The sequence below is a fragment of the Aspergillus eucalypticola genome, assembly GCF_003184535.1.
Source record: "Aspergillus eucalypticola CBS 122712 chromosome Unknown BO83scaffold_13, whole genome shotgun sequence".
Lineage (NCBI taxonomy): Eukaryota > Fungi > Ascomycota > Eurotiomycetes > Eurotiales > Aspergillaceae > Aspergillus > Aspergillus eucalypticola.
The window spans coordinates 199,347-219,600 of NW_020290287.1; the positions used below are offsets into that span (position 1 = coordinate 199,347).

The window sequence follows — 20,254 nt, forward strand, 5'->3', positions numbered from 1 at the left end:
ATGGATAGCTAGTACTTAGTGAGTACTTAGTTGCAGCTGTAGCTACTTATTAATATGGATGATTACTGCCGCCCACCCTTCTTTCACTACCCCGCAGTTTCGTCTCTACAACACCAACAATTTCCCTCCCTTGATTCCTCTTCATTCTCTCCGCTCCTCTTCCACCCGCCCTATTAAACATGGCTCTCAAACCCGGCGATTCCTTTCCCTCGGACGTTATCTTCCAGTGCGTTCTCCAGTACACTAGTAACTATATAATATCTAACGAACAGCCAGGTACATCCCCTGGAGCGAAGAAAAGGGCGACATCACCGCTTGCGGTATCCCCATCAACTACAACGCCTCGAAAGAATGGGCTGATAAGAAGGTCGTCCTGTTCTCTGTTCCTGGTTTGTTCCCATCTCAAATTCAAATAAACTTCCGACCAACAGAACATCATAATAGGCGCCTTCACCCCCACCTGCTCCATCAACCATGTCCCCGGCTACATCCAGAACCTTCCTCAGTTGAAGGAGAAGGGTGTGCAGGTTGTCGCAGTGATCGCCTCCAACGATCCTTTTGTCATGAGCGCCTGGGGAAAGGCGAACAACGTTAAGAACGATGATATTGTGAGTCCCTCCCCTCGAAATCATTTTCCTTGCTCCAGTGCTCACGATGCTTCGATGGTAGCTTTTCCTGACTGATCCCGATGCCCGCTTCGCCAACACCCTTGGCTGGGCCAACGCTGGTCGTACCGGGCGCTTCGCCATTGTCATTGACCATGGCAAGGTGACCTATGCGCAGATTGAGACGGAGAAGGGTGCTGTTAAGGTATGTTCCACCATTGTGTATCCGCCTTCTCAGGAGTTGGGGAATGTATACTGACGAATGTAGGTCTCGGGCGCTGATGCTATCCTGGCGAATCTGTGAATGTTGAGCGTTCACTAGATGGAATGCAGTAGAAACAGTCTCATTTGCATAATGCATGTAGCTGCAGCATATGGATAGTACTAAAGAAGTGAATGTCCGAGGTCGAATCAAGTACAAACAAGTAGGTGGTATATATTTGATCCACATAGATTGATTAGAGAGTGCTATCACGTCACACTTGCACTTGAGTGATTTTTAAACCTCCATGCCGATACACATCAGTAGGATGTAGTACTAATCTCCTGCTACAACACAGTAAGGGTCACTCCGTATCGAGGCTCTGATCAGCGAGCCAGTCCCACAGCTCATCACACTATAGCGGTCAACCGGACGAATGGAGAGACGGTTAACCAGGTCCTCACACTAAAATGCTGACAGGATTATCAATCAGAGCCGGACATAAGCATATTGTCTCCGCAGCCACTAACAGCCCTGAAATGCTTAACCATAACCCATTTTGAAGCAATAGAAACCACCAGACCAAGATCGAAGCCAGCTGAATAATGAACCCTGCAGGGATCGATGCCTGACGCTAGTCCCGTCTAGGGCAAGTCTCCTGTGGCCCCACGACATTGAGTGACTAATCAGCTGTCACCCCACCAGAGCTATGCCTGTTTGATGTCATAATGTTCAACTCCCCCAGCCAGAACCCCGCCAGGCTTTTAAATTTAAATACATTGTGCTCCCATCTCCTATAATGCAGAGTAGAAAGCAAACCTCATTTTCTCAATTGCTATTCAATTAAGTCAACCAAAAATAACTGTTCATCCAAAATGGCCCCTAAAGTCCTCGTCGTCCTCACCTCCCACGACCACCACAATGCCAACAACAACCCCACCGGTTGGTTCTTGGTGAGCCCTACCCTCAATTCCTCTCTGTCAAACCTCCACATCCCTAACAAAGAATCATAATGTAGCCCGAATTCGCCCACCCCTGGGACGTCCTCCACTCCAAAGCCGAGCTGGTAATCGCCTCCCCAGCCGGCGGCAAAGCCCCACTGGACCCGGGCTCCATTGAAATGTTCAAGGAGGACCCCGTGTCCCAGAAATTCCTCAAGGAGCAGGAATCCCTCTGGACCAATACCGTCAAGCTGTCGGATGTTGTGTCGAGGGTTTCTGAATTTGATGCCATCTTCTACGTTGGCGGTCATGGACGTATGCATCCCATACCTTACCCATCTATACTCAATGTAATGCTAAAAATTATCTCTGCGATATAGCCATGTACGACCTCTACAGCGACAAGACCTCCCTGGCCCTGATTCAAGCCTTCGCCGTGGCCAAGAAGCCCGTCGCGGCGGTTTGTCATGGTCCTGCGGTGCTAGTCAACGCTACGACGCCCTCCGGAACGGCGTTGTTGAAGGGTGCGGAGGTGACTGGTTTCTCCAATACCGAGGAGGATCAGGTGCAGCTGAGTTCGATTATGCCATTTATGTTGGAGGATGAGTTGAAGAGGGTGGGTGCTACCTATGTCAAGGCTGAGCAGCCGTGGGGGGAGAAGGTGGTGGTGTCGCAGGTTGCTGAGTTGGGAGGAGCGGTCATTACGGGTCAGAACCCGGCGAGTGCGACTGGGGTTGGAAAGGCTATTTTGACGGCTTTGGGGTTGTAAGTTGATTTTGTGTGGTGATGGGGTTGTTACGAGATATTGTCATTTCGGTACGATGAGAATGATATATGCTACCTTGTTTTATCTATTCAAAATTGTCTATTCAAAATTGTGGTTAAGAAAATTTATTGCGTCTGAGAAATCTAATCTCATCTGAAGTTGCATCAACGGATTGCACTCCGGAACGCCCAGACCACATTGCATAGGTCATGGAAATACCCAAACCCCGGATTCAAGCACAACAATAGCACTTTTCAACCTTGCTTGACAAATTGCTCCTGAACCTCCAAACTATGCTTCGCAAACCGACTCTTCGCCCGGATCCGCTCCCCATACAACAAAAACAACAACGGCACACTGCAGAACACCGTTGCCAACGCTGCCAACAACGAAGCCGCAACATTCGCTCCCAGCCCATCAAACATCTGCCGCGTAAACAATGGGAAAGCCCCCGACATCCCGGCTCGGACCAACTGCACCGCCGCCGTGCCACTAGCCGAATAGCTCAGATAGCTATCAGCTAGATATCCATATAACACGGTGTCGAATTCATTCAATGCGTATCCAATTAACACGAGAGATACCGTAGGTACCATCCAATGGATATCCTCTGCCCTCGGAGGAATGGTCCATGCAAACCACCACAGCCCAATCGCAAAAGCAGGGGCGCCGATGGCCAGCCCGGTCAGTTTATCTTCTGGTTTGACGGGTTGAGAGGCTGCGTGTTTGGCGTCTATGATTCGAAAGTCGATAATGCGAGTAAAAGTGCTGAAACAAACACCAACACCTACGGCGAGGAAAGGCAAAGCGGCAGCTGATGGTGTAAAGTTCATGGACTCGTAGATGGGCTGGAGAGCCTCGGTGAAGATATAGACCAAGGCGAAGGAGAAGGCGATCATCATGGCCATGGTAAATATGAGAAGCTCACCGAAGAAGAGCTGTAGCGGTCGGAACAGCGAGGCTTTGACAAAGGTGCGGAGGTCAGGGGAGTGGTCGTGGGTCAGAGGCTGTAGGCTGTCGTGGCCCGTTTCGTGGCGGATGCGTGAGACCTCTTGGGCCAGGAGCAGGGCAGGACGTGATTCCCGGATGAGGAGGAAGAAAGCGCTCATGACAGCGAGCATAATCGTGTATATGTAAAATACCCAGCGCCTACAGAATCAGAACCAACTTTGGATAGCCATATCAGGAGACATACCAATGTAGATTTTCAACAACAAGGATGCTGATAATTGGGCCGATTAGGAGACCGACGTTCGAGGCAATGGTCCAGAGAAAGGTGGTCCAGATACGAGATCGCGAGTTGAACATGTCCTCATTGCTGCCGCTGCCAACAGTGTATGGGATAGCACTCAAGAACCCTCCGACAATGCGACAGATGACCACGGCGACCAAAGAATGAACGACCCCGATAATCAGGCAACATAACGCACTACCGGTGCTGCTGATAAAATATAGCTTTTTGCGTCCAAAGCACTCGGACCACGGAGGGAAGACAATCGCGCCAACAACCTGCCCCATGAGGAATCTGTATGGTCAGTCGGGTACGGTTAGAAGTCCGGAAGAACGTACAATGTCACGAAGCAGAATGTGCACAGGGTATTTCCAATATGGTATTCATTTTGAGCCTCTGAAGCCGCCGATGTCTATGTCCATTAGAAATGCCACGCTGTCGGATGAGAAACATACACCAGCAGTACTCGTAGCGGTTCTGCGTTTGTTAGCAGTGTACCAACATCGAGATGTAAATACATACACAAAGAGATCCAGCAGAAAGATCAACCCAATATCATACACCTTGCGTGTTGCACTCCAGTTGCGGGGATGCTTCTTGTTGCCCTTTGCCCAGCGGACATATTGTCCATCGGGCGTGAACTCCAGGTCATTCTTCAGCAGATATTCGTCCATGTCCTGAGTCTGACCGACGTGCTTTGCTTTCGATGGGATTCCTGTGATATCTTCTTCGTCTGCCGATTTATAGTCACAGGGGACTATATGTAGTTCGTTCATGATTGGGGCCATGTCTACAGGACATATCTCAAAGTAGATCGACTGTGGTTTCAGTCGATCATCCCTGTAAGGTGAATCTCCCCTGGTCCGCGACAGGTAATACTTAGATAGTGCATAGCACGCGTCAGGCACTGAATCTGGTAGAGGATCATCGTGCATTGAGTTACTTTGCATGTCCGCCAGAGAGCTTATGTGGATAAACTTGTGTCCACCCTACCAATCAAGGGGTGCGCCATGATCTGGAGATATGTGCAGGTGATGACCCAGCACGCAAAAAGATGCTGAACTGGAGGTTTTGAGCACTGCTGGGGGCACGCGGGGTTTATGGAAATGTATCTTCCGAAAAGCACGAGTACTCATTGGACGGCGCCGTGGTCAGGCAAGGAACTCTCTATAAGACCAGGAAGGTCGATGGGAGCCAGTCCAAGGTAACAGGTGTATAGCGAGGAATGCGTGCGCAGCATTCCAATTAGCTGATAGGGATCGATTCATATTCTACGTGGCCAGTGCAGTGGAACGGATGCAAGGGACAGCCAGATGACGAGTGATCTGCAGAAGGCATTCCGTACCAGTGTATTGCGGAAATTCTGGAGACAGCAACGGTACTTTATGCGCTTGGGAAAATCCCCCGGAGCTTTTGTGTACTTCATCGGCTGCCTGATATACCCGGTGCGTCTGCCTGTTTCAAAGTGTGGCAAGAACAAATTAGCATCAGCTGGTGGTGCCGTCAGCTTAGTGGCTGGTGACAGCTGGGATAGTAAAACTGCAGATCAAGAGGCGGAAGGTTCAATATAATCTTCAAGGTGGTTTCAGTTCCCCTGCTGCTTGTCGTGGAGATGGATGCGTCACAGATGTCCCTCGCAGGCAATCAATGTGGAGTAGACGCATAATCTTGATGCCCCAGCTCTTGAAATTGGAGTATAGTAAGGTCATGGAGAGCAAGTGAGCCATTGCCAGCAACAAGAGCTAGGGGTATAAGTGCAATAACCTGTTCAAAATACTTGTGCAGCTTAATCTGTAGATTCCAAATGCAGGAGAGCACACCTCTACAGGATTGTCGTCTCCTAGGGAGCGTGGGAGGTTGTATTGCAGGCCATAAGTGGGTATATACGTTGGACGACCGTCATCGATGGGGAAATAGCATTGGCTCAACCGGAGTAGTGGATGTATGGAGTAGCAACCACGCGAGCGACACCCTGTCCAAGGAAGTCCCATTAACAAAAACTGACCCTGTGGAATGTTGATGACATCCCAACGGGGCAACTGGCCGGGGCTGGTTCAACACCCCACATCAGGCAAGCCTGAGGGCGATCTTCCCCTGAGTTCACCGCCTGCCCTACCCCCCGCCAGTTCTGCCGGACCCCGCAGAAGCAGCTGCTGCAGGACATGCCCTCAACTCGACAGTCAACACCCTTCTTATTAGCCGTTCTCCATTATCAGTTACCACTTCTCTCACCGACAGCATGCCCCCTCACGAAGGACTGGTCCACCCCAAAGAATACGATATCAAGGACAGCAATGTGGAACTAATCGGTTCCGACCTTGACCACCGTGTCAAGTACAACTCCGCCGCTACCGAGCCCGCTTGGAACAACGGATCTATCGGCCAGGAGCCGGGTTTGTTCGTGTGGAGGATCGAGAACTTCGAGGTTATACCATGGCCCAAGGAGCGGACGGGAGAGTTCTACAACGGAGACAGCTACATCGTGCTGCACTCGTACAAGGTGGGGGACAAGCTGGGTCATGACATCTTCTTCTGGCTGGGCAGTAAGACCACCCAGGATGAAGCCGGTACAGCCGCTTACAAGACGGTCGAGCTGGATGAATTCCTGCATGGCACCGCGACGCAGCATCGCGAGATTGAACAGGAGCCATCCGAGGAATTCTTGGGACTGTTCCGGCACATCTCCATCCGGTCGGGCGGCGTGCGGTCTGGATTCCACCACGTCGAGCCTGAAGCACCCAAGGAGATTCTCACCTTGCTTCGTGTGTTCAAGCATCCTTCTGTAGGTCGCTCGATTATCGTGCACGAGGTGGAGCCCACCTGGGAAAGCCTCGACGAGAATGATGTGTTCGTGCTGGACAAGGGCGATAAGATCTGGGTCTGGCAGGGCAAGAACTGCAGCCCCATGGAAAAGGCCAAGGCTGCGCAGGTGGTCAATGACATGACTCTTGCTAAGCATATTGATGTTGAGGTTCTGTCGCAGCTCGAGTCGCGCTCCAGGGTCATTGTGGACTTGCTGGGAGGCAAGGAGGCCGACCCATCCACATTCCAGGCTCCGCGACCGGGGCGTTTCGCCCAACGCACGGACGAGGGCGGTGATGTGCGGTCACGCAAGCTCTTTAGACTGAGCGATTCGTCCGGCACACTCACTTTCGACCTGGTCAAAGATGGCCAGCGTGTGAGCAAGTCCGACTTGGTTGGAAACGACATCTTTCTCTACGATGTTGGCAGTCGGCTGTGGGTCTGGCAAGGCTCCGAGGCCAGCCAGCGTGAGAAAGCGTTGTGGCTCAAGGTTGCCCAACACTACGTCCGTCAGCTGCAGAACCAGCTCCCAGAGGCGCACTACATCCCGATCGCCAAGGTCGTGGAGGGCTACGAGAGCCCGGCATTCATGAGAGCCATCGAGGCCTAGGTATGTGCTTAGGCCATATTTGTGTAATATATATGTGTGTGAAACAAGCATCGATGACCCCAGCACAGTTACTGGAGCGGCAGGTTCCACACAGTCACAGTCCATCGTCTAGGGTAGTATATACCATCAAAGGTCCAGTACCTTGGATCTATCGAAAATGATTCATTGAACATCAGTCAGAGAAATGTAAAGCAAGTTATGTGTATCGTGATCTAATCGCAGCGGATTGTCGGTTGCCCCGATGATAACTCGATGGCAATGAACTAAAACCTGCTTTCTTCTCTTTCACACGAAGCATGTCTATGCAGCTTCGACACGTCCATAATATCCGAAATCCAAACAGCTGACTCCAAACTCCAAATTGCGCCCGCCAGAAAGCCCCGTTCATATATCCTCGTATCTCTCAACACCATTCCAGCCCTACGTTTAGATATTAGCACATACCAATTAAGAGATCACCAGCCGACATACCTTATCTTCAAAAACTACCATCTCCCTCTTCCTCCCCCACCAAATCCCCCCCTCCCACCAGGCGGTCCAAAGCCACCCCCTCTTCGACCACCAAAGCCACCGCCAGGAGGACCGTGGGGTCGTCCGTAGGAATGCATCGGCATGCCCCCTCCACCACCGTAGTGCGGGCGCGGGGGAGGGTAGCCGTAGCCACCGCCCATGCCCATACTGGGGTATCTCCGCCGGTTGCGGCCCATGAGGGACATGCAGAGGCCCATTGTAGTATTCTTCTGGATTTATTCGTACGATGCAAGGATTGTAATGATATCAAGAATATGGCTCAGAATGATTGAAAAGGTATTGTGTCTGTCAGACTGTCTGTTGAAGTGAAAGGGCCCTGGTGTCGAAGTAGGTAGGGCAAGGGATAAATACAGGCGTCGTCAGTCATGGCGTCATCCAAGAGCCGTGACGTAGTACTGCCCCTTCTCCGACTACAACCTTAACTTTGCAACCCCAAGGAACAAAGATAAATTTGTGTATTATCTTCTCCGAGTAAATCTCTTGGCTGTCGTAATTCATTCATTTCGCCATGGAGATGGGGAAATTGATAACCTGGCGGATATGAGAGGAGCGGCCAGGGGAATCATGGATGTTCTGATGAAACATAGACATGGGCCTGGTGGGAGTCTCTCTGAGCCGGTGGTAGATACCCTGGGGTCAAATCAGGTACCCAATCTGTCTTAATCTATCCTATAAGAGTCTCCAATCCATTATCGATCATCACGTCGATCCAATGCACATGCAATAAACTACTCAACAACAATAATCGATCCTCCCGAGCCCAGTTTTCTCTCACAATCCTACATGCCCGCCGCAATGTATCTAACCCTATATAAGTCGCCAACTTGTCGAGTCTAGAATCGACAAATAACTGCCAGAACTGTATATCAAATTGTCCACCTGTACGAGATGATCCCGGTGCACCTTCAGTGGATACTTCCATATCGATATTCATGTCTTCAATCCGCTGAACCTGAAGCGTACTTCCCGCCATCACAAGAACCGGCATATGACTTGCCCTCGTTCCAGTTGTTTCAGGTATCTTGGCGATCAGCGTGAGTATCGTTATGGCCAGCGTACTCAGATGTTGTTTTTGAGTGTCGTGATCCAACTCCCCTTGGTCCCGGCGCAGCAACTCGGGAAATGCTCGACACAGCTCGAGCATAATCGATAGTTCACAGGATCTTGCTAGGAATCGGAAATGGAGGACTGGAGTAGATTGATCACCTGTACTTTGGAACTGATCCTGACGGGGAAATCTGTATTGGCCTATCAACTCTTCTAGATGCTTGCCTTGTGATAGAAGTTCGTGTCGGTCTTTTTGTGTCAGTTGCGGGGAAGCTGTTGCCCGCCGTAGATGGTGCGCTTGTCGCGCGAGGGAGCCGATTCTGGACAGATAGATGAAGAGTTGGGAGACATCCCGCTCCACGTCGTCGCGGAAGGGTAGGAGGTAGTCTGTCGTGTCTGTGCTGTTGTCCACGACAAAAGACATCAAGGCTTCCCAGTAAGCTAAAGCTCCGACGAAGAAGTGTCGAGGACGTGGGTCATCTTGGCCCTGAAAACAGGAATTTGCTGAAGAATCAGAATGACCTTCGCAAAAGAAAGTCTTGAAAAACAGTCCTTGTCAATTCGAGGTGCTGCATTCCCAGTGAGGATGGATCATTCATTGACTGGGTAGGAATTGGAATTAGTGAGGGTTTTAACAGCACTCGAGATATACACACTGAAGCTTTTCCGATCATAGTAATCCCAAGAAGTAAGACAGTCGCATATTAGGTGTTCTTTCGGTCGGACGAAGCCTTTTTGTGTGTGTGTGTGTGTGTGTGTGTGTGTGTGTGTGTGTGTGTGTGTGTGTGTGTGTGTGTGAGGACGACTGTTTGTCCAGAGTGCTGCATTCGGCAGCGAGACTTGAAAGCGTACCTGTGTGGTGGTTTGCAGCCAGCATACTCATCTCACATTGTTGCTGTGAAGGATGTGAAGCCGATATGGATAGAAAGCAGGCATTCATCACGGGTTGCTCAGTGGATAGCCGCGCGACCGATTCTCGTAGTGGATTCGTTGGAGAATCATAAGCGGAAAGGATACGGCATGTGTCAGAAAAATAGTATGCTCGCAACTTTGTAGACGAATCAGCTAGTCGTGATACTATTCCAGCGTCATGTTGTTTCCCCGGGGTGCTTTCGGCGTCGGAGGTCTGCAATGTAAGTGCTGGACCGCTGCCTGTGGTCGAACGATTGGGCGCTTCTGTACTTTCACCATATGGGTCTGATGTCTTGCATTGCTTAATGGTCTTACTAGAGGACTAACTACGCTCAAGAGGTTGCAGATCGCTCAGCAAAGCGAGACGTAGCTTCTCCGCTGGTTCAGTGAACCAACTCATAAGAGGTCCGTTTTGTGATGAAGACACCGATTGTTCCGATTTTTGTGAAGCCAGACCTTTCGCTTCCTGCTTTACCGACCATTTAACATCCTTGCGATACCCCGGGCAGTCATATCCTCTCCGAGTGCAAGCCACGCAAGAAGGCCTAGTTCCGTCACATTTAATTCGCTGCGATAAGTAGTGTCCTGACTTTGGCATAAGAATCGCTGACTAGCTTACACGCTGCTTACACCGTGCGCACCCCACTTTAATCTATGTTAGTGGCTTATATATTTAGTGTGTTATTATGACTACGTAGTTACCTCGAGATTTGACTGCTCTATTTGATTGAGCCAGTTCTTGGCGTTTCATGTTGCCCCATTACAGCCATGAGGGCTTCACGCACGCAGAAGGAAGGATGAACAGGCGCGTCAGTGTCCGTTACAGGATGCTTGCAGCTGGCCACTCATGAGCTCAGGCGCTTAATAATTGCAATGGTACGTTGTGTTTTGGCTCAGGTAAACGCTTATGAATGATGGAATCTGTCTTTGTGCATTGTGCCTTATGTGCTGATTGGCAGTCGTAATCCACCACGGCACTTAAGTTGTGTCATTCTGCCCCCTTCTCGACCAATCGCACATTCACGCCTAAAGTGGTTTAGCGTTAGACGATCCGGAACAGAAGGCACTCGACCCTCGGAACTATACATGTCAATTCACTGCCGAGTTGTAAACCGGGATCAATTCCGGGATGATGGAGATGGCGTGATATCCAGGTACCTATGGCTAAGCATACTTAGGAAACACTTTCCAGACGGCATCACTTACGTGATTACCAATCATGATGAGCAAGATTGTGTATATAAGCGCTGGATGAACAGATCATCGTATCCTTTTAATATCTGCAGAACAGTACAGGAATTGGAGAACTGCCAGCGAGATACTTCAATACTACGAACAACTTAAAGCACCACAAAGCCTCATAATCATCCCAGCAAGATGGCATCCTCACTAAAGAATGTGGTAATCATTGGAGTAAGTGACCCAATTCAGTTCCTCCCCCACCCTTCGATATTAACATTTACTCTCTTTCAGGCAGGAGGAAACCTAGGCTCTCATGTCCTAAAAGCCTTCCTCTCATCCAAAGCCTTCAACATCACCGCACTCACCAGAGAGTCATCTACCAGCTCTTTCCCCGACGGCCTTCAAGTCATCAAATCAGACTACAGCCACGACTCGCTCGTCTCCGCGTTCAAGGGCCAAGATGCCGTGATCAGCATCGTAGGCAATGCAGGTCTTTCATTCCAACAGAAACTCATCGACGCTGCCGTCGATGCAGGAGTGAAACGGTTCATCCCCAGCGAATTCGGCAACAACACCGCCGACGACCGTGTCCGGGCTCTCGCACCGCTTCTCGACGGCAAGAAAGCCAACGTCGATTATCTCAAGGAGAGACAGGATCGGCTAACTTGGACTGCGCTCATCACGGGACCCTTTTTCGATGCGGTAAGTAGATCTACAGCACACACTTATAGTGCTATACTTTCCTATGCTGCATTGAAGAAGAAAATCTAAGACAACTCCACAATAGGGTGTCAAAAACGGCTTCCTAGGCTTCAACCTCCAATCCCACGAAGCAACCCTTTATGACGAGGGCACCAACCCGGCCTCCGTGAGCACCCTCGCTCAAATCGGCCGTGCTCTCGTTGCTGTTTTGCAGAACCCGGAGGTTACCCAGAACCAATACGTCTACGTCGAGTCATTCACTATCACTCAGAAGCAGATTCTCGGTGCTCTAGAAAAAGCCACCGGCAAGGACTGGAAGGTCACTGATGTTGCCTTGAAGCCGCTTATCGAAGAAAGTACCGAGCGGCTCAAGGGTGGGGACTTTACTGCCGTGAGAGTTTTACTCTTGGCGGCTGGGTGGGCGAGGTTCCCGGATGGGCCGTATGGAGATTGGGCACGGGTGTCTGGGGGATCGTGGAATGAGAGGTTGGGACTTGAATATGAGGATTTCGATGAGGTTGTGGGGTCGCTTGTCAATTAGGATGTCATGGATGATGTTTCTTGTTGTACTGTAGCAGCACCAGGTACTTGGAACGAGCAATAAATCTTTGATGAAAAAATTAGAGATATCAAGTATGGTATCTGAACTCCACCTCGCCATCGCCGGTCTTCACTCTTCGCGTATCTTCCTTCTCACCCGCCAGTATGTCCTCTTTCATCTTATTCTCGCGTCTCAGGTACATTGCATGAAGCGCGACAATTATCTGCGATACCACCAATGCCCCCAACGAGAACGCGTTCCCCAATACATATGGCGATGTGCGGTATACCTGCCCCGCTACAATACCGGCACAGTTGCCCACCGTCTGCTGCAGGCCGATCGCAAGTGCACGGCGGTACTGCGGAGCCACGTTGACGTTCAACCAGGCGACATTCAGACCGACACCGGTGTAAACAGCCACACCACAGAGGTAGGTCGCGAAGTATTTTACGGGGTCGCTGGAGACGGTCAGGAGGAGGATGTAACCGACTATGCCGAAGATGTTCGTAACTAAGATGAACTGTGCATAATGTTAGCACCACTTCATCTATAGTAAAAGGACCGCTAGTGGGAAGAAGACATACGATAGAAAACCTCCCAAATCGATCTGCACAAAACGCCACAGCAATAAACACAATCGCAGCCCAAATATACACCGGTACCGTGAGGACATTACTCATAAGACTATTATACCCCAGACTCCCCAAGATAGTCGGGAGGAAAGTACTAAACCCATAGAGAAGAATGTCCTGACAGAACTGCGTGAGGGCCGAGAACATGAGCTTGGGATCACGCAGGGCAATGCGCATCTCCTCCCAGCTGAAGTGCTCACTGCCCATGTACTTCCGGCGTTGTTCGTTGCGCACGCGCATCATGTACTTCTCTTCGTCGGTGAGGAAGTAAGCGTTGCTGGGGTCGTTGGGGAGACCGAACCAGATTAGGACGGCGCAGATCAGACTGAAGATTCCTTCGATAATGTAGACCCATCTTGATTCTTTCATTAGCATTGGGGATGGGATGGCTGAGAATGATGAGGAAGGGGGGATAGGTTTACCTCCAGCCGGCTTTGCCGCCTATACCGTCCATGTGCAGCAATGCATAGGCGAGGAGACCGCCCACGGCACCGGAGATGGCGGCGCAGCTCATTAGGTATGAGACGCGCTTTGCCTGTTCTTCTCGACGGTACACCATGGTCAAGTACAGGTTCAGACAGGGGAAGAGACCGGCTTCGCAGCCTCCGAGGATCAATCGTGTTGCGTAGAGCGAGGCAACATTGTGAATGAACCCCGTGAACACGGTAGTGATGGACCAGATGATACATAGACCGGTCAGGATATTCCGTGGCGTGAGCTTCTTCATTGCTACCGCCCACGGTGCTTCCAAGAGCACGTAGGTGGCATAGAAGATAGACACGGCGGTGGAGTACTCGCTGTCGGAGGCGTGGATGTCTTCAGGCATGCCAGCTACCTTCACATTACCTGGATGATCATTAGCCAGCTGTACCAACGTGGGGAATATGCAATGGGGGTTATTCACCGATATTACTGCGGTCAAGGAAACACGACAGGTAGGTCAACATGATGATGGGCACAAAAGCCATATCGAGCTTCATGAGAAGCTTCTTCTCCTTCGCTGGATCGAGCACGACATCGTCAATGGCGCCAATGGCGGTCTCTTCAGGAGACGCCTGCTCGAATGGTTTCTCGAGCGATTTACGCTCAACAACAGGATCCATCTGATCGGTAGTCATGATGGATGAAGTGAGCTGTGAAACCCAGAAGAAAGTGGGGGAAGAGGGAAGATGATGAAAGCGTCAAACGCGGAAGATCTGGGGTTAAGAACCATGGACCAGACCTTCAGGGTAGCACCTGAAGGCGGCAACGGATCGATAACACGGCCACTAAACCGGGAAGCTATCTATCGTGAGGGGCGAGTAGCATTACGCTCCACAGGGTCACCCATCGGGCCGATGGACTGATAAGCAAAGTTAAGATTTCCCGGGAGGATATCATCTGGCATACGCTCATTGGTGAAATCGCGGACTAAAGCGACCAACGCTTATCACGCTGGTGGAGCACCAACACGTTTATCCCCGGATATCGGAGCCCACCTGCCGATAGAGACACGAGGAGTATGGGGTAGATACAAAACGATTGATAGGCTATCAGGTCTATCGGTCGAGAGGTTATTGATTATATATGCTAACTCAATATTGAAGTTACTGCACGGTAGGTACATATGACAAGGATTCATGCAGCAATCCAAATGACCTTCACTACCCAGACACCGGAAACCCTAAGCAGCCAGAAAACCCGGCTTCTGGCCCGCCAAAACACCATTACCAACACAGCCGGCTACTCTGGGGCTAACCTGCAAGCCAATCTCCTCATTTTGCCTGAGAAATACAGCCGAGACTTCCATAACCTCTGCCTCCGCAATCCCGTGGCCTGCCCACTGTTAGGAATCAGCAGCATCCCGGGAAACCCCCACAAAATCTCCCCAACGCCATGCATCCGTAACAGCGACTTTGACATCCGCACCGACTGTCCTGCATACCGAGTGTACAAGCACGGGAAATGCATCGCCGCAAACAAACGCGACCTACTCGGCCTCTGGTCCGCGAATGATGTTGAAGGCCAACAAAGTTCAGAAAACTACACAGCCTTCCTCCTAGGCTGCTCCTACAGCTTCGAAGCGGCTCTCTGCAATGCCATCCCGCCTCTAACCCCACGACACCAAGTAACCAACACCCTCGTGCCAATGTATCGCACCTCGTTGCCTCTCTCGCCTGCAGGGATCTTCACCAACGCAACTTGCACCGTGTCGATGCGCCCATATCACGAATCAGAGGTCGAGCGGGTGCGGGACATCACGCGCCCGTATCTGGCCACGCACGGGGAGCCGATTGCTTGGGGCTGGGATGCGGTGAAGCGCTTGGGCATTCGGGATATTCATGATCCGGATTTTGGGGACAAGGTTGAGTTTGGGGATGGGGAGGTGCCTGTCTTTTGGGTATGCAAGATATACTTTCTTATTCTTCTTTTTGTTTACCCCCTTGCGTTGGATGAAGTGTATGTGGAATATGCTAATGCGGGATCATGGTTAGGCGTGTGGAGTGACGCCACAGATGGCGGTCGAGGCGGCCGGGGAGAAGATTGATGGGTTGGTGTTTGCGCATGAGCCGGGACATATGCTGGTTACGGATTGGGTCGTGGAGGATCTGGAGAGGTTGAAGGGGGGGATCGCGGCTTTCCGAGCAAAGATCTGATGGTACTAGACATACACTATAGAAAGACCCGTTATGAAGCGAATAGCGTCTTGGATACTAGAACAATGCTACACATTGGAAGAAGGATTTAAAAACAATCCTTCATCACAGTCGACAACTCCTCCCCATAGTCATATCGCTGCCACCCGGCATCAAACCCCTCGGGCGCCATGCCCATAATCTGCGTCTCGAGATTCCCTACCGCTTCGAACCACTCCATTAGCTCGCGCGTCATCTGCGCCCCGTCCAGCGGTGACTGCTCCTGTGTGCCTGTTGACTGGCTCGGTGCGACCTCCACCACGTTGCCAAGGTCCCCTCTCTCCGCTGGCACTGCAGCGCCTCCTCTCCACTCGGGCTCCGGTTGACTCTGCACCGGCCGATGCATGAGCTGTGGACCCAGCTTCCTTAAGCTTCGAATGGACTTCCACAGCCGCTGCGAAATATACGATCTCGTCGAAAAGCCCTTGATCAGCTCCAGGGCCATGTAGAACTCTTCCTTGCAAGTGGTACTAAAGAGGGTAGGAGCCTGCGTAACAGCCAGAAAGACCACCGCGACAGCAGACACCAGAAACCAGTTAAAGGTCACTTGCTGCAAGCGATAGATGTCCGTCGTCTCGTTCAAATTGGTGATGAATCGGATAGATTCCTTGGCCAACTCTACCACGGTCTGTGACTCTGCAGGGTACTTGGCGATATGTGCCGCTGAGTGCAGCACAGGTCGATGGATCAGCATGCGCAGTTGATTCGCCCTCAAATACAGCAGAGACCGCAAGCGACGCAAGCTCCGTGGCTCGTCCTCCTGGACGTTACCCGAGTCAATGCTCAACACGGGCGGAATGTCTGCCGTCCACCGCTGGACTTGCCAATCCAAATAATTCATCTCCTCTTTCTTGATCTCATTGGTGTTGTTGAATGCTGAAATAAACTTCCACACTTTCGCTGCAGTCCGACTATACCGAATCATGACACGCAGGTAGGGCGTCCTTTCCTCCGGCTCAGGTAGCCACGGGTCAATGTCGCTGTCCTCAAGCGAGAAAGGCATGCCGGTGCCGAAACTCCAGCGGATGTCGAGAATGTAAATGGACCAGAAGAGGCGAAGAACACGGTCCTTCCCTGCTTTAATGATGGAGGGCTGGTTGAGGGTCTCGCGGCGGTGAAGGCCTCGTTCGAGACACATGCGCTCGACGATGCCGATCGTGCGCCAGGCGAGGGTTTCTTCGTCGATTTGGAAGTAGAAGATGGCCTGTAACAATTCAGACAAATTTCTGAATATAGGGTACGGGTGTACTCACCACCAACGTCAAGAAGATGATGTTCTTGATCCCCGCTGCTCCCCAGACAAAGTTATCGGCCACTTCTCGGACACTCTCGAACAAGCTTATCGCCAGGGCACTGCTCCCCGCTGCTTCAGCCGTAAGCGCACAAGCAAACACCAGGCGCAGAATATGCACATCAGTTCTATCCAGCTGCTCTTCGTTTCCCTGAGCAACGGGTACCCGGGGCCACGACTCCGCCCCATACAACAACTCGACCTGGTGCAGGAGCTGCGGTAGCTCTAGCACAGGGTACATAATTCCCATTTCTTCCTCGTACACGCGACACAGCCGCAACGCTTCACTCTTCCCGATGGTCCACAGGGGATCACCGGACGGATGATGGCGCGTGCGTGGCGGCGACGCAGCCACAGCCATGGGAATGATCTGAGAAGGTGCCGTATCACCCTCGTCGCCATCAACATCGCCGTCTTCAGCATCCGCGACATCGGGATGTTCTTCGACGATTCCGCGACGCTGGAGGCTGGATTTCGCTAGGTCCAGACTGTACGCGGAGGTGGTTGGGCCTTGAAAGACAGATTCTTTCTCCTTGATGGAGGAGTGCCGCCGGAAGGGTCGCTGAGATGCTATGTCCGACCGCGGCAGTGCTGTTGCTGTTGAGACGAGGGTATTTTGCGTCAAGGCGTGGACGGCAGTGGTGAGGGTGGTGATCTGCTCTTGCATGGCTGTCATTTGAGTCAGGAGACGGTCGAGTGTTTCACTGGTTCATATTAATCGTGTTCCTTGTTTCTACATCTCTAGAGAGCATTATCGTACTGGTTCTCTGCGCTGCTCTCTGGTCGTGGAGGCGCCTCGTACACACAGTCGATGCGCTGGCGACCGCATCGCTGACAGGGCGACTGCCCATTACATTTGATTTTGCGACGCTTGCATTCATTACTAGGGAGTAGATTAGATGGGATCGATGAATGCATCCGAGTAGCTAAGGGGGAGCAGCAGTACCAAGCTTTGGCGATGTATTTGCGACGGCGTTTGCGCGGTCGGGCCTCGTCCCGATCGCCGAGATCGTCGTCTGGCGGTCGCTCCCACGACTCATGGGGATGGCTGTCCATATTGTGGGAGTGCCTGGTGGGTAAGTATCCAGAGGACAGCGACGAGATGTCTTAGAAGGGGAGCAAGAATGCAGAGTCGAAAAGATGGAGGAAACGATGCTGAGAAGCAGCGATTCCAGCGATGCATCATTGGATGGGCGGCGGTGAAGGAGCGCCGATCGGCCACCACGGCGGGGTTCCGCAGTCTAGTTCGCAGCCATTGCTTTAGCACGAGAATCTCTCGGGTTGTCATTCGTCAATGGAGATGATGGCTGACGGGCTACAGTGGGACAAGATGCAGTTCCTCGGCTGAAGGTGGGTTCAATGGGTTGCTTTGCTCGCTACGTGTCCTTCGTACAGAGTTGCACCGTGTCACCCCTTGCAGGAGGGATTCTAATGCCACGGAGAAAGTTAGGTAACAGGTCAAGGCAGCATTCTACTATGTATATACATCCAGAATCGTAAATTTCGTCAACTAGGAAACCCTTTACAAATCCTTAGTCCGCTCATCACTTTCCACAATCCACTGCTGCAGCTTCACCGGATCTCTCGGCGTAAAGCCCACCTTGAATGGCTTGGGCTCCGTTGTCAATCCCGTAGGAATCTCATTGCATTCCAGTGCATCCAGGATAGGCCGATCCGCCAAATCTCGGGACGGGTGCATGGTGAACGCGGTGATCAACCGAATGTAAGCCGTGTAGAGCTCGCGGTTAGCCAGATGAGAGCCGGCACACATGCGCGAACCAGCGCCGTAGCCATAGTGCGGCGTGCCCGAACCCTCACCGATATCCAGATAGCGCTCGGGAATGAACTTCTCCGGCATCTTGAAGTGGTCCTCGTCGTAGTCGGCGGCCCAGGCGTTCTGACCTAGTTAGCAATCGCGTAGTGATGGGGCGATATAGTGGCCAGACTCACCATGAAGAAAGTCGTTCCGGCAGGGATAGTCGCCCCGTTGTACTCGATATCCTTGGTGCTCTCGCGGGGCAGGCAGATGGGAATGACCGTCCAGAAGCGGAGAGTTTCGCGGACCAGCGCGCTCACGTACGGCACCTTCTCCTCCACCAGACATTTCTCCCAGGCCTCTCCGTTGGGGTAGACCTTCATAATTTCATCGTAGGCCTTTTGCTGGATCCGCTGGCCATCCTCGGATGCCAGATAAGCGATGCCCATGACCAGGTTTCCGGGGACAGTGTCCAGTCCAGCAGACACCATGGTAACGCAGATGGATTTGATCTCAGCTGGTAATCGTCAGAATTGTTAATAGTCAGAAGCGCGTGGGGCTGCTCACCTTCATTCAACTTGGCCTCGGGGTCCTTCAGAATGTTACCGGTGATGCATGGCTTGTCGGTGCCCTTGGCAATACGGTCCTTGAGAATCTCCAGCAGATAGCTCAGATACTTGTCGCGACGCTCGCGGAACTCCTGTGCCTCACGGTTCTGCTTAGGGAAGATACGAAGCAGAGGGATGTAGTCCTGCCAGTTGTTGCTGGTACTGCGGAAGTTGGCGACACCACGCTCGACATTAACGATCTCGTGCAGCAGCTCATCGTTCACATTGCCCTCGATACGGAAACCGTAGTTGAGAGTAAGACTGGTGTTGAGGGCGAAGCGCTGGAAGTAGGCCTTGGGGTTGATATCGCGGGCGCCGTTCTGGCTGTCCTTGAACAATTCCTTGATACTGGCGGTGCATTCAAGGTCGATAATGGGCATGTAGGATTGCACGGCGGGACGGTTCAGCGCGGTCGCGGCGGCCTTGCGACGACGCTTGCAGGATTCATCCCAGGGCGAGGTACCGATAGTGAAGCCCTGCGAAGAGGATACGACGCTGTGGAAGGTGTGGAAGGTGGGACGGGAGATCAGGGCAGACTGGTCTTTGATCCAGAGCTGGCGGACAGAGTCGAAGCTGTTGGCGAAGACGACGCGCTGGAAAGAAGCAAAGAAAGGGCGGGTCAGGAACAGGAACCGTTTAGATTAATTGAATCTCCGATCGCATATTTCACTTACCTTGTTGCCCATGCGGACTTGGAACACAGGGCCAAATGACTTGGCCCATTTCCGGGCGACGATGGCATGTTGAGTGCCCAGCTGGAGGAGATTGCCAAAGAGGGGCACACCGGGGATTTCGGGGATGCCCTTAATCTTGGGCACATCGGTGCGGTTCATGTAGCGCACCAGGAAGTAGACCACCGCCGCAGCGGCGATAAGAATCGTTTGGATAGCCATGATTGTGGTGTAGACGATGTGATATGGATTCTTCAGTTTCAGGGAAGAATGCGAGCGACGCGGACCCTTTATAAGTATGCTTACCGCAATGCAGCTGTCCTCGGCTGGTGATGGTGGATACGATATCTGGAGACAGCCACCCGCCGTCATTCCTACGGCTCCATTTCCGACCGAGCAACATGTCCAAGCTTTGGCTGGTCCATTCTGGTAGTCTGGGCGCACTTTACCTTTCACTTTCCCCGCACTACCGCTCCAATCTTTGGCAATCGGCGGCCCGACATTGGCTTTCCACTTATGCCCCCAGTGCGGCATTTCGGAATGTCCTTC

The 20,254-nt window shown here is 51.9% G+C and overlaps 11 protein-coding genes across 11 annotated transcripts; 5 read left to right on the plus strand and 6 right to left on the minus strand.

Moving 5' to 3' along the window:
- Positions 1-179: 179 nt before the first annotated feature.
- Positions 180-909, plus strand: BO83DRAFT_417366 (peroxiredoxin family protein; the record flags this gene model as incomplete). The annotated part of the gene is made up of 5 exons (XM_025534749.1): positions 180-226; positions 277-389; positions 445-608; positions 670-810; positions 874-909. The coding sequence occupies 5 exons, from the start codon at positions 180-182 to the stop codon at positions 907-909; spliced, it is 501 nt and encodes a 166-aa protein (XP_025387790.1).
- A 773-nt stretch (positions 910-1,682) lies between these two features.
- Positions 1,683-2,517, plus strand: BO83DRAFT_361331 (type 1 glutamine amidotransferase domain-containing protein; the record flags this gene model as incomplete). Its single annotated transcript, XM_025529448.1, has 3 exons — positions 1,683-1,760; positions 1,826-2,063; positions 2,129-2,517. 3 exons carry the CDS (start codon positions 1,683-1,685, stop codon positions 2,515-2,517), a joined length of 705 nt encoding a protein of 234 aa, XP_025387791.1.
- A 251-nt stretch (positions 2,518-2,768) lies between these two features.
- Positions 2,769-4,533, minus strand: BO83DRAFT_361332 (MFS multidrug transporter; the record flags this gene model as incomplete). The annotated part of the gene is made up of 5 exons (XM_025529449.1): positions 2,769-3,663; positions 3,710-4,039; positions 4,084-4,157; positions 4,201-4,222; positions 4,268-4,533. The coding sequence occupies 5 exons, from the start codon at positions 4,531-4,533 to the stop codon at positions 2,769-2,771; spliced, it is 1,587 nt and encodes a 528-aa protein (XP_025387792.1).
- A 1,391-nt stretch (positions 4,534-5,924) lies between these two features.
- BO83DRAFT_378627 (gelsolin family protein) lies at positions 5,925-7,347 on the plus strand. The gene has a single exon (XM_025531304.1). It carries the CDS (start codon positions 5,985-5,987, stop codon positions 7,155-7,157), a length of 1,173 nt encoding a protein of 390 aa, XP_025387793.1. The 5' UTR covers positions 5,925-5,984; the 3' UTR covers positions 7,158-7,347.
- Positions 7,348-7,427: 80 nt separating this feature from the next.
- On the minus strand, positions 7,428-7,998 carry BO83DRAFT_378628 (uncharacterized protein). Its single transcript, XM_025531305.1, has 2 exons — positions 7,629-7,998; positions 7,428-7,577 (listed from the first exon to the last, which is right to left on the minus strand). The coding sequence occupies exon 1, from the start codon at positions 7,883-7,885 to the stop codon at positions 7,643-7,645; it is 243 nt and encodes an 80-aa protein (XP_025387794.1). The 5' UTR covers positions 7,886-7,998; the 3' UTR covers positions 7,428-7,577; positions 7,629-7,642.
- Positions 7,999-8,352: 354 nt separating this feature from the next.
- On the minus strand, positions 8,353-10,047 carry BO83DRAFT_408395 (uncharacterized protein; the record flags this gene model as incomplete). Its single annotated transcript, XM_025534039.1, has 4 exons — positions 8,353-9,287; positions 9,392-9,396; positions 9,539-9,932; positions 9,975-10,047. The coding sequence occupies 4 exons, from the start codon at positions 10,045-10,047 to the stop codon at positions 8,353-8,355; spliced, it is 1,407 nt and encodes a 468-aa protein (XP_025387795.1).
- An 824-nt stretch (positions 10,048-10,871) lies between these two features.
- On the plus strand, positions 10,872-12,165 carry BO83DRAFT_378629 (aromatic alcohol reductase). Its single transcript, XM_025531306.1, has 3 exons — positions 10,872-11,060; positions 11,121-11,531; positions 11,617-12,165. The coding sequence occupies exons 1-3, from the start codon at positions 11,025-11,027 to the stop codon at positions 12,070-12,072; spliced, it is 903 nt and encodes a 300-aa protein (XP_025387796.1). The 5' UTR covers positions 10,872-11,024; the 3' UTR covers positions 12,073-12,165.
- Positions 11,881-13,940, minus strand: BO83DRAFT_36967 (allantoate permease family MFS transporter). Its single transcript, XM_025529870.1, has 4 exons — positions 13,609-13,940; positions 13,127-13,550; positions 12,657-13,059; positions 11,881-12,592 (listed from the first exon to the last, which is right to left on the minus strand). The coding sequence occupies exons 1-4, from the start codon at positions 13,820-13,822 to the stop codon at positions 12,161-12,163; spliced, it is 1,473 nt and encodes a 490-aa protein (XP_025387797.1). The 5' UTR covers positions 13,823-13,940; the 3' UTR covers positions 11,881-12,160.
- Positions 13,941-14,326: 386 nt separating this feature from the next.
- Positions 14,327-15,399, plus strand: BO83DRAFT_338396 (DUF1445 domain protein). The gene is made up of 2 exons (XM_025528506.1): positions 14,327-15,084; positions 15,179-15,399. The coding sequence occupies exons 1-2, from the start codon at positions 14,338-14,340 to the stop codon at positions 15,338-15,340; spliced, it is 909 nt and encodes a 302-aa protein (XP_025387798.1). The 5' UTR covers positions 14,327-14,337; the 3' UTR covers positions 15,341-15,399.
- On the minus strand, positions 15,371-17,798 carry BO83DRAFT_378631 (putative C6 transcription factor). Its single transcript, XM_025531307.1, has 4 exons — positions 17,617-17,798; positions 17,431-17,553; positions 16,633-17,374; positions 15,371-16,583 (listed from the first exon to the last, which is right to left on the minus strand). Exons 1-4 carry the CDS (start codon positions 17,724-17,726, stop codon positions 15,429-15,431), a joined length of 2,130 nt encoding a protein of 709 aa, XP_025387799.1. The 5' UTR covers positions 17,727-17,798; the 3' UTR covers positions 15,371-15,428.
- A 226-nt stretch (positions 17,799-18,024) lies between these two features.
- BO83DRAFT_378633 (cytochrome P450) lies at positions 18,025-20,063 on the minus strand. Its single transcript, XM_025531308.1, has 4 exons — positions 19,709-20,063; positions 18,994-19,627; positions 18,621-18,943; positions 18,025-18,567 (listed from the first exon to the last, which is right to left on the minus strand). The coding sequence occupies exons 1-4, from the start codon at positions 19,925-19,927 to the stop codon at positions 18,193-18,195; spliced, it is 1,551 nt and encodes a 516-aa protein (XP_025387800.1). The 5' UTR covers positions 19,928-20,063; the 3' UTR covers positions 18,025-18,192.
- Between the last annotated feature and the right edge of the window lie 191 nt (positions 20,064-20,254).

What these genes read in the sequence shown, in the direction of transcription:
- BO83DRAFT_378629 (XM_025531306.1), top strand. Translation starts at nt 11,025, where the DNA reads ATGGCATCCTCACTAAAGAATGTGGTAATCATTGGA. An exon ending in AGAATGTGGTAATCATTGGA is followed by an intron (nt 11,061 to 11,120) that starts GTAAGTGACCCA and finishes ACTCTCTTTCAG; the next exon opens with GCAGGAGGAAACCTAGGCTC. An exon ending in CGGGACCCTTTTTCGATGCG is followed by an intron (nt 11,532 to 11,616) that starts GTAAGTAGATCT and finishes ACTCCACAATAG; the next exon opens with GGTGTCAAAAACGGCTTCCT.
- BO83DRAFT_378627 (XM_025531304.1), top strand. Translation starts at nt 5,985, where the DNA reads ATGCCCCCTCACGAAGGACTGGTCCACCCCAAAGAATACGATATCAAG.
- BO83DRAFT_378628 (XM_025531305.1), bottom strand. Translation starts at nt 7,885, where the DNA reads ATGGGCCTCTGCATGTCCCTCATGGGCCGCAACCGGCGGAGATACCCC.
- BO83DRAFT_378633 (XM_025531308.1), bottom strand. Translation starts at nt 19,927, where the DNA reads ATGGCTATCCAAACGATTCTTATCGCCGCTGCGGCGGTGGTCTACTTC. An exon ending in CGAGGCCAAGTTGAATGAAG is followed by an intron (nt 18,944 to 18,993) that starts GTGAGCAGCCCC and finishes GACGATTACCAG; the next exon opens with CTGAGATCAAATCCATCTGC. An exon ending in CCGGAACGACTTTCTTCATG is followed by an intron (nt 18,568 to 18,620) that starts GTGAGTCTGGCC and finishes TAACTAGGTCAG; the next exon opens with AACGCCTGGGCCGCCGACTA.
- BO83DRAFT_378631 (XM_025531307.1), bottom strand. Translation starts at nt 17,726, where the DNA reads ATGGACAGCCATCCCCATGAGTCGTGGGAGCGACCGCCAGACGACGAT. An exon ending in GAGAGCAGCGCAGAGAACCA is followed by an intron (nt 17,375 to 17,430) that starts GTACGATAATGC and finishes AATATGAACCAG; the next exon opens with TGAAACACTCGACCGTCTCC. An exon ending in TCATCTTCTTGACGTTGGTG is followed by an intron (nt 16,584 to 16,632) that starts GTGAGTACACCC and finishes GAATTGTTACAG; the next exon opens with GCCATCTTCTACTTCCAAAT.
- BO83DRAFT_36967 (XM_025529870.1), bottom strand. Translation starts at nt 13,822, where the DNA reads ATGACTACCGATCAGATGGATCCTGTTGTTGAGCGTAAATCGCTCGAG. An exon ending in GGCGGCAAAGCCGGCTGGAG is followed by an intron (nt 13,060 to 13,126) that starts GTAAACCTATCC and finishes GAAAGAATCAAG; the next exon opens with ATGGGTCTACATTATCGAAG. An exon ending in GATTTGGGAGGTTTTCTATC is followed by an intron (nt 12,593 to 12,656) that starts GTATGTCTTCTT and finishes CATTATGCACAG; the next exon opens with TTCATCTTAGTTACGAACAT.
- BO83DRAFT_338396 (XM_025528506.1), top strand. Translation starts at nt 14,338, where the DNA reads ATGACCTTCACTACCCAGACACCGGAAACCCTAAGCAGCCAGAAAACC. An exon ending in GGGAGGTGCCTGTCTTTTGG is followed by an intron (nt 15,085 to 15,178) that starts GTATGCAAGATA and finishes GATCATGGTTAG; the next exon opens with GCGTGTGGAGTGACGCCACA.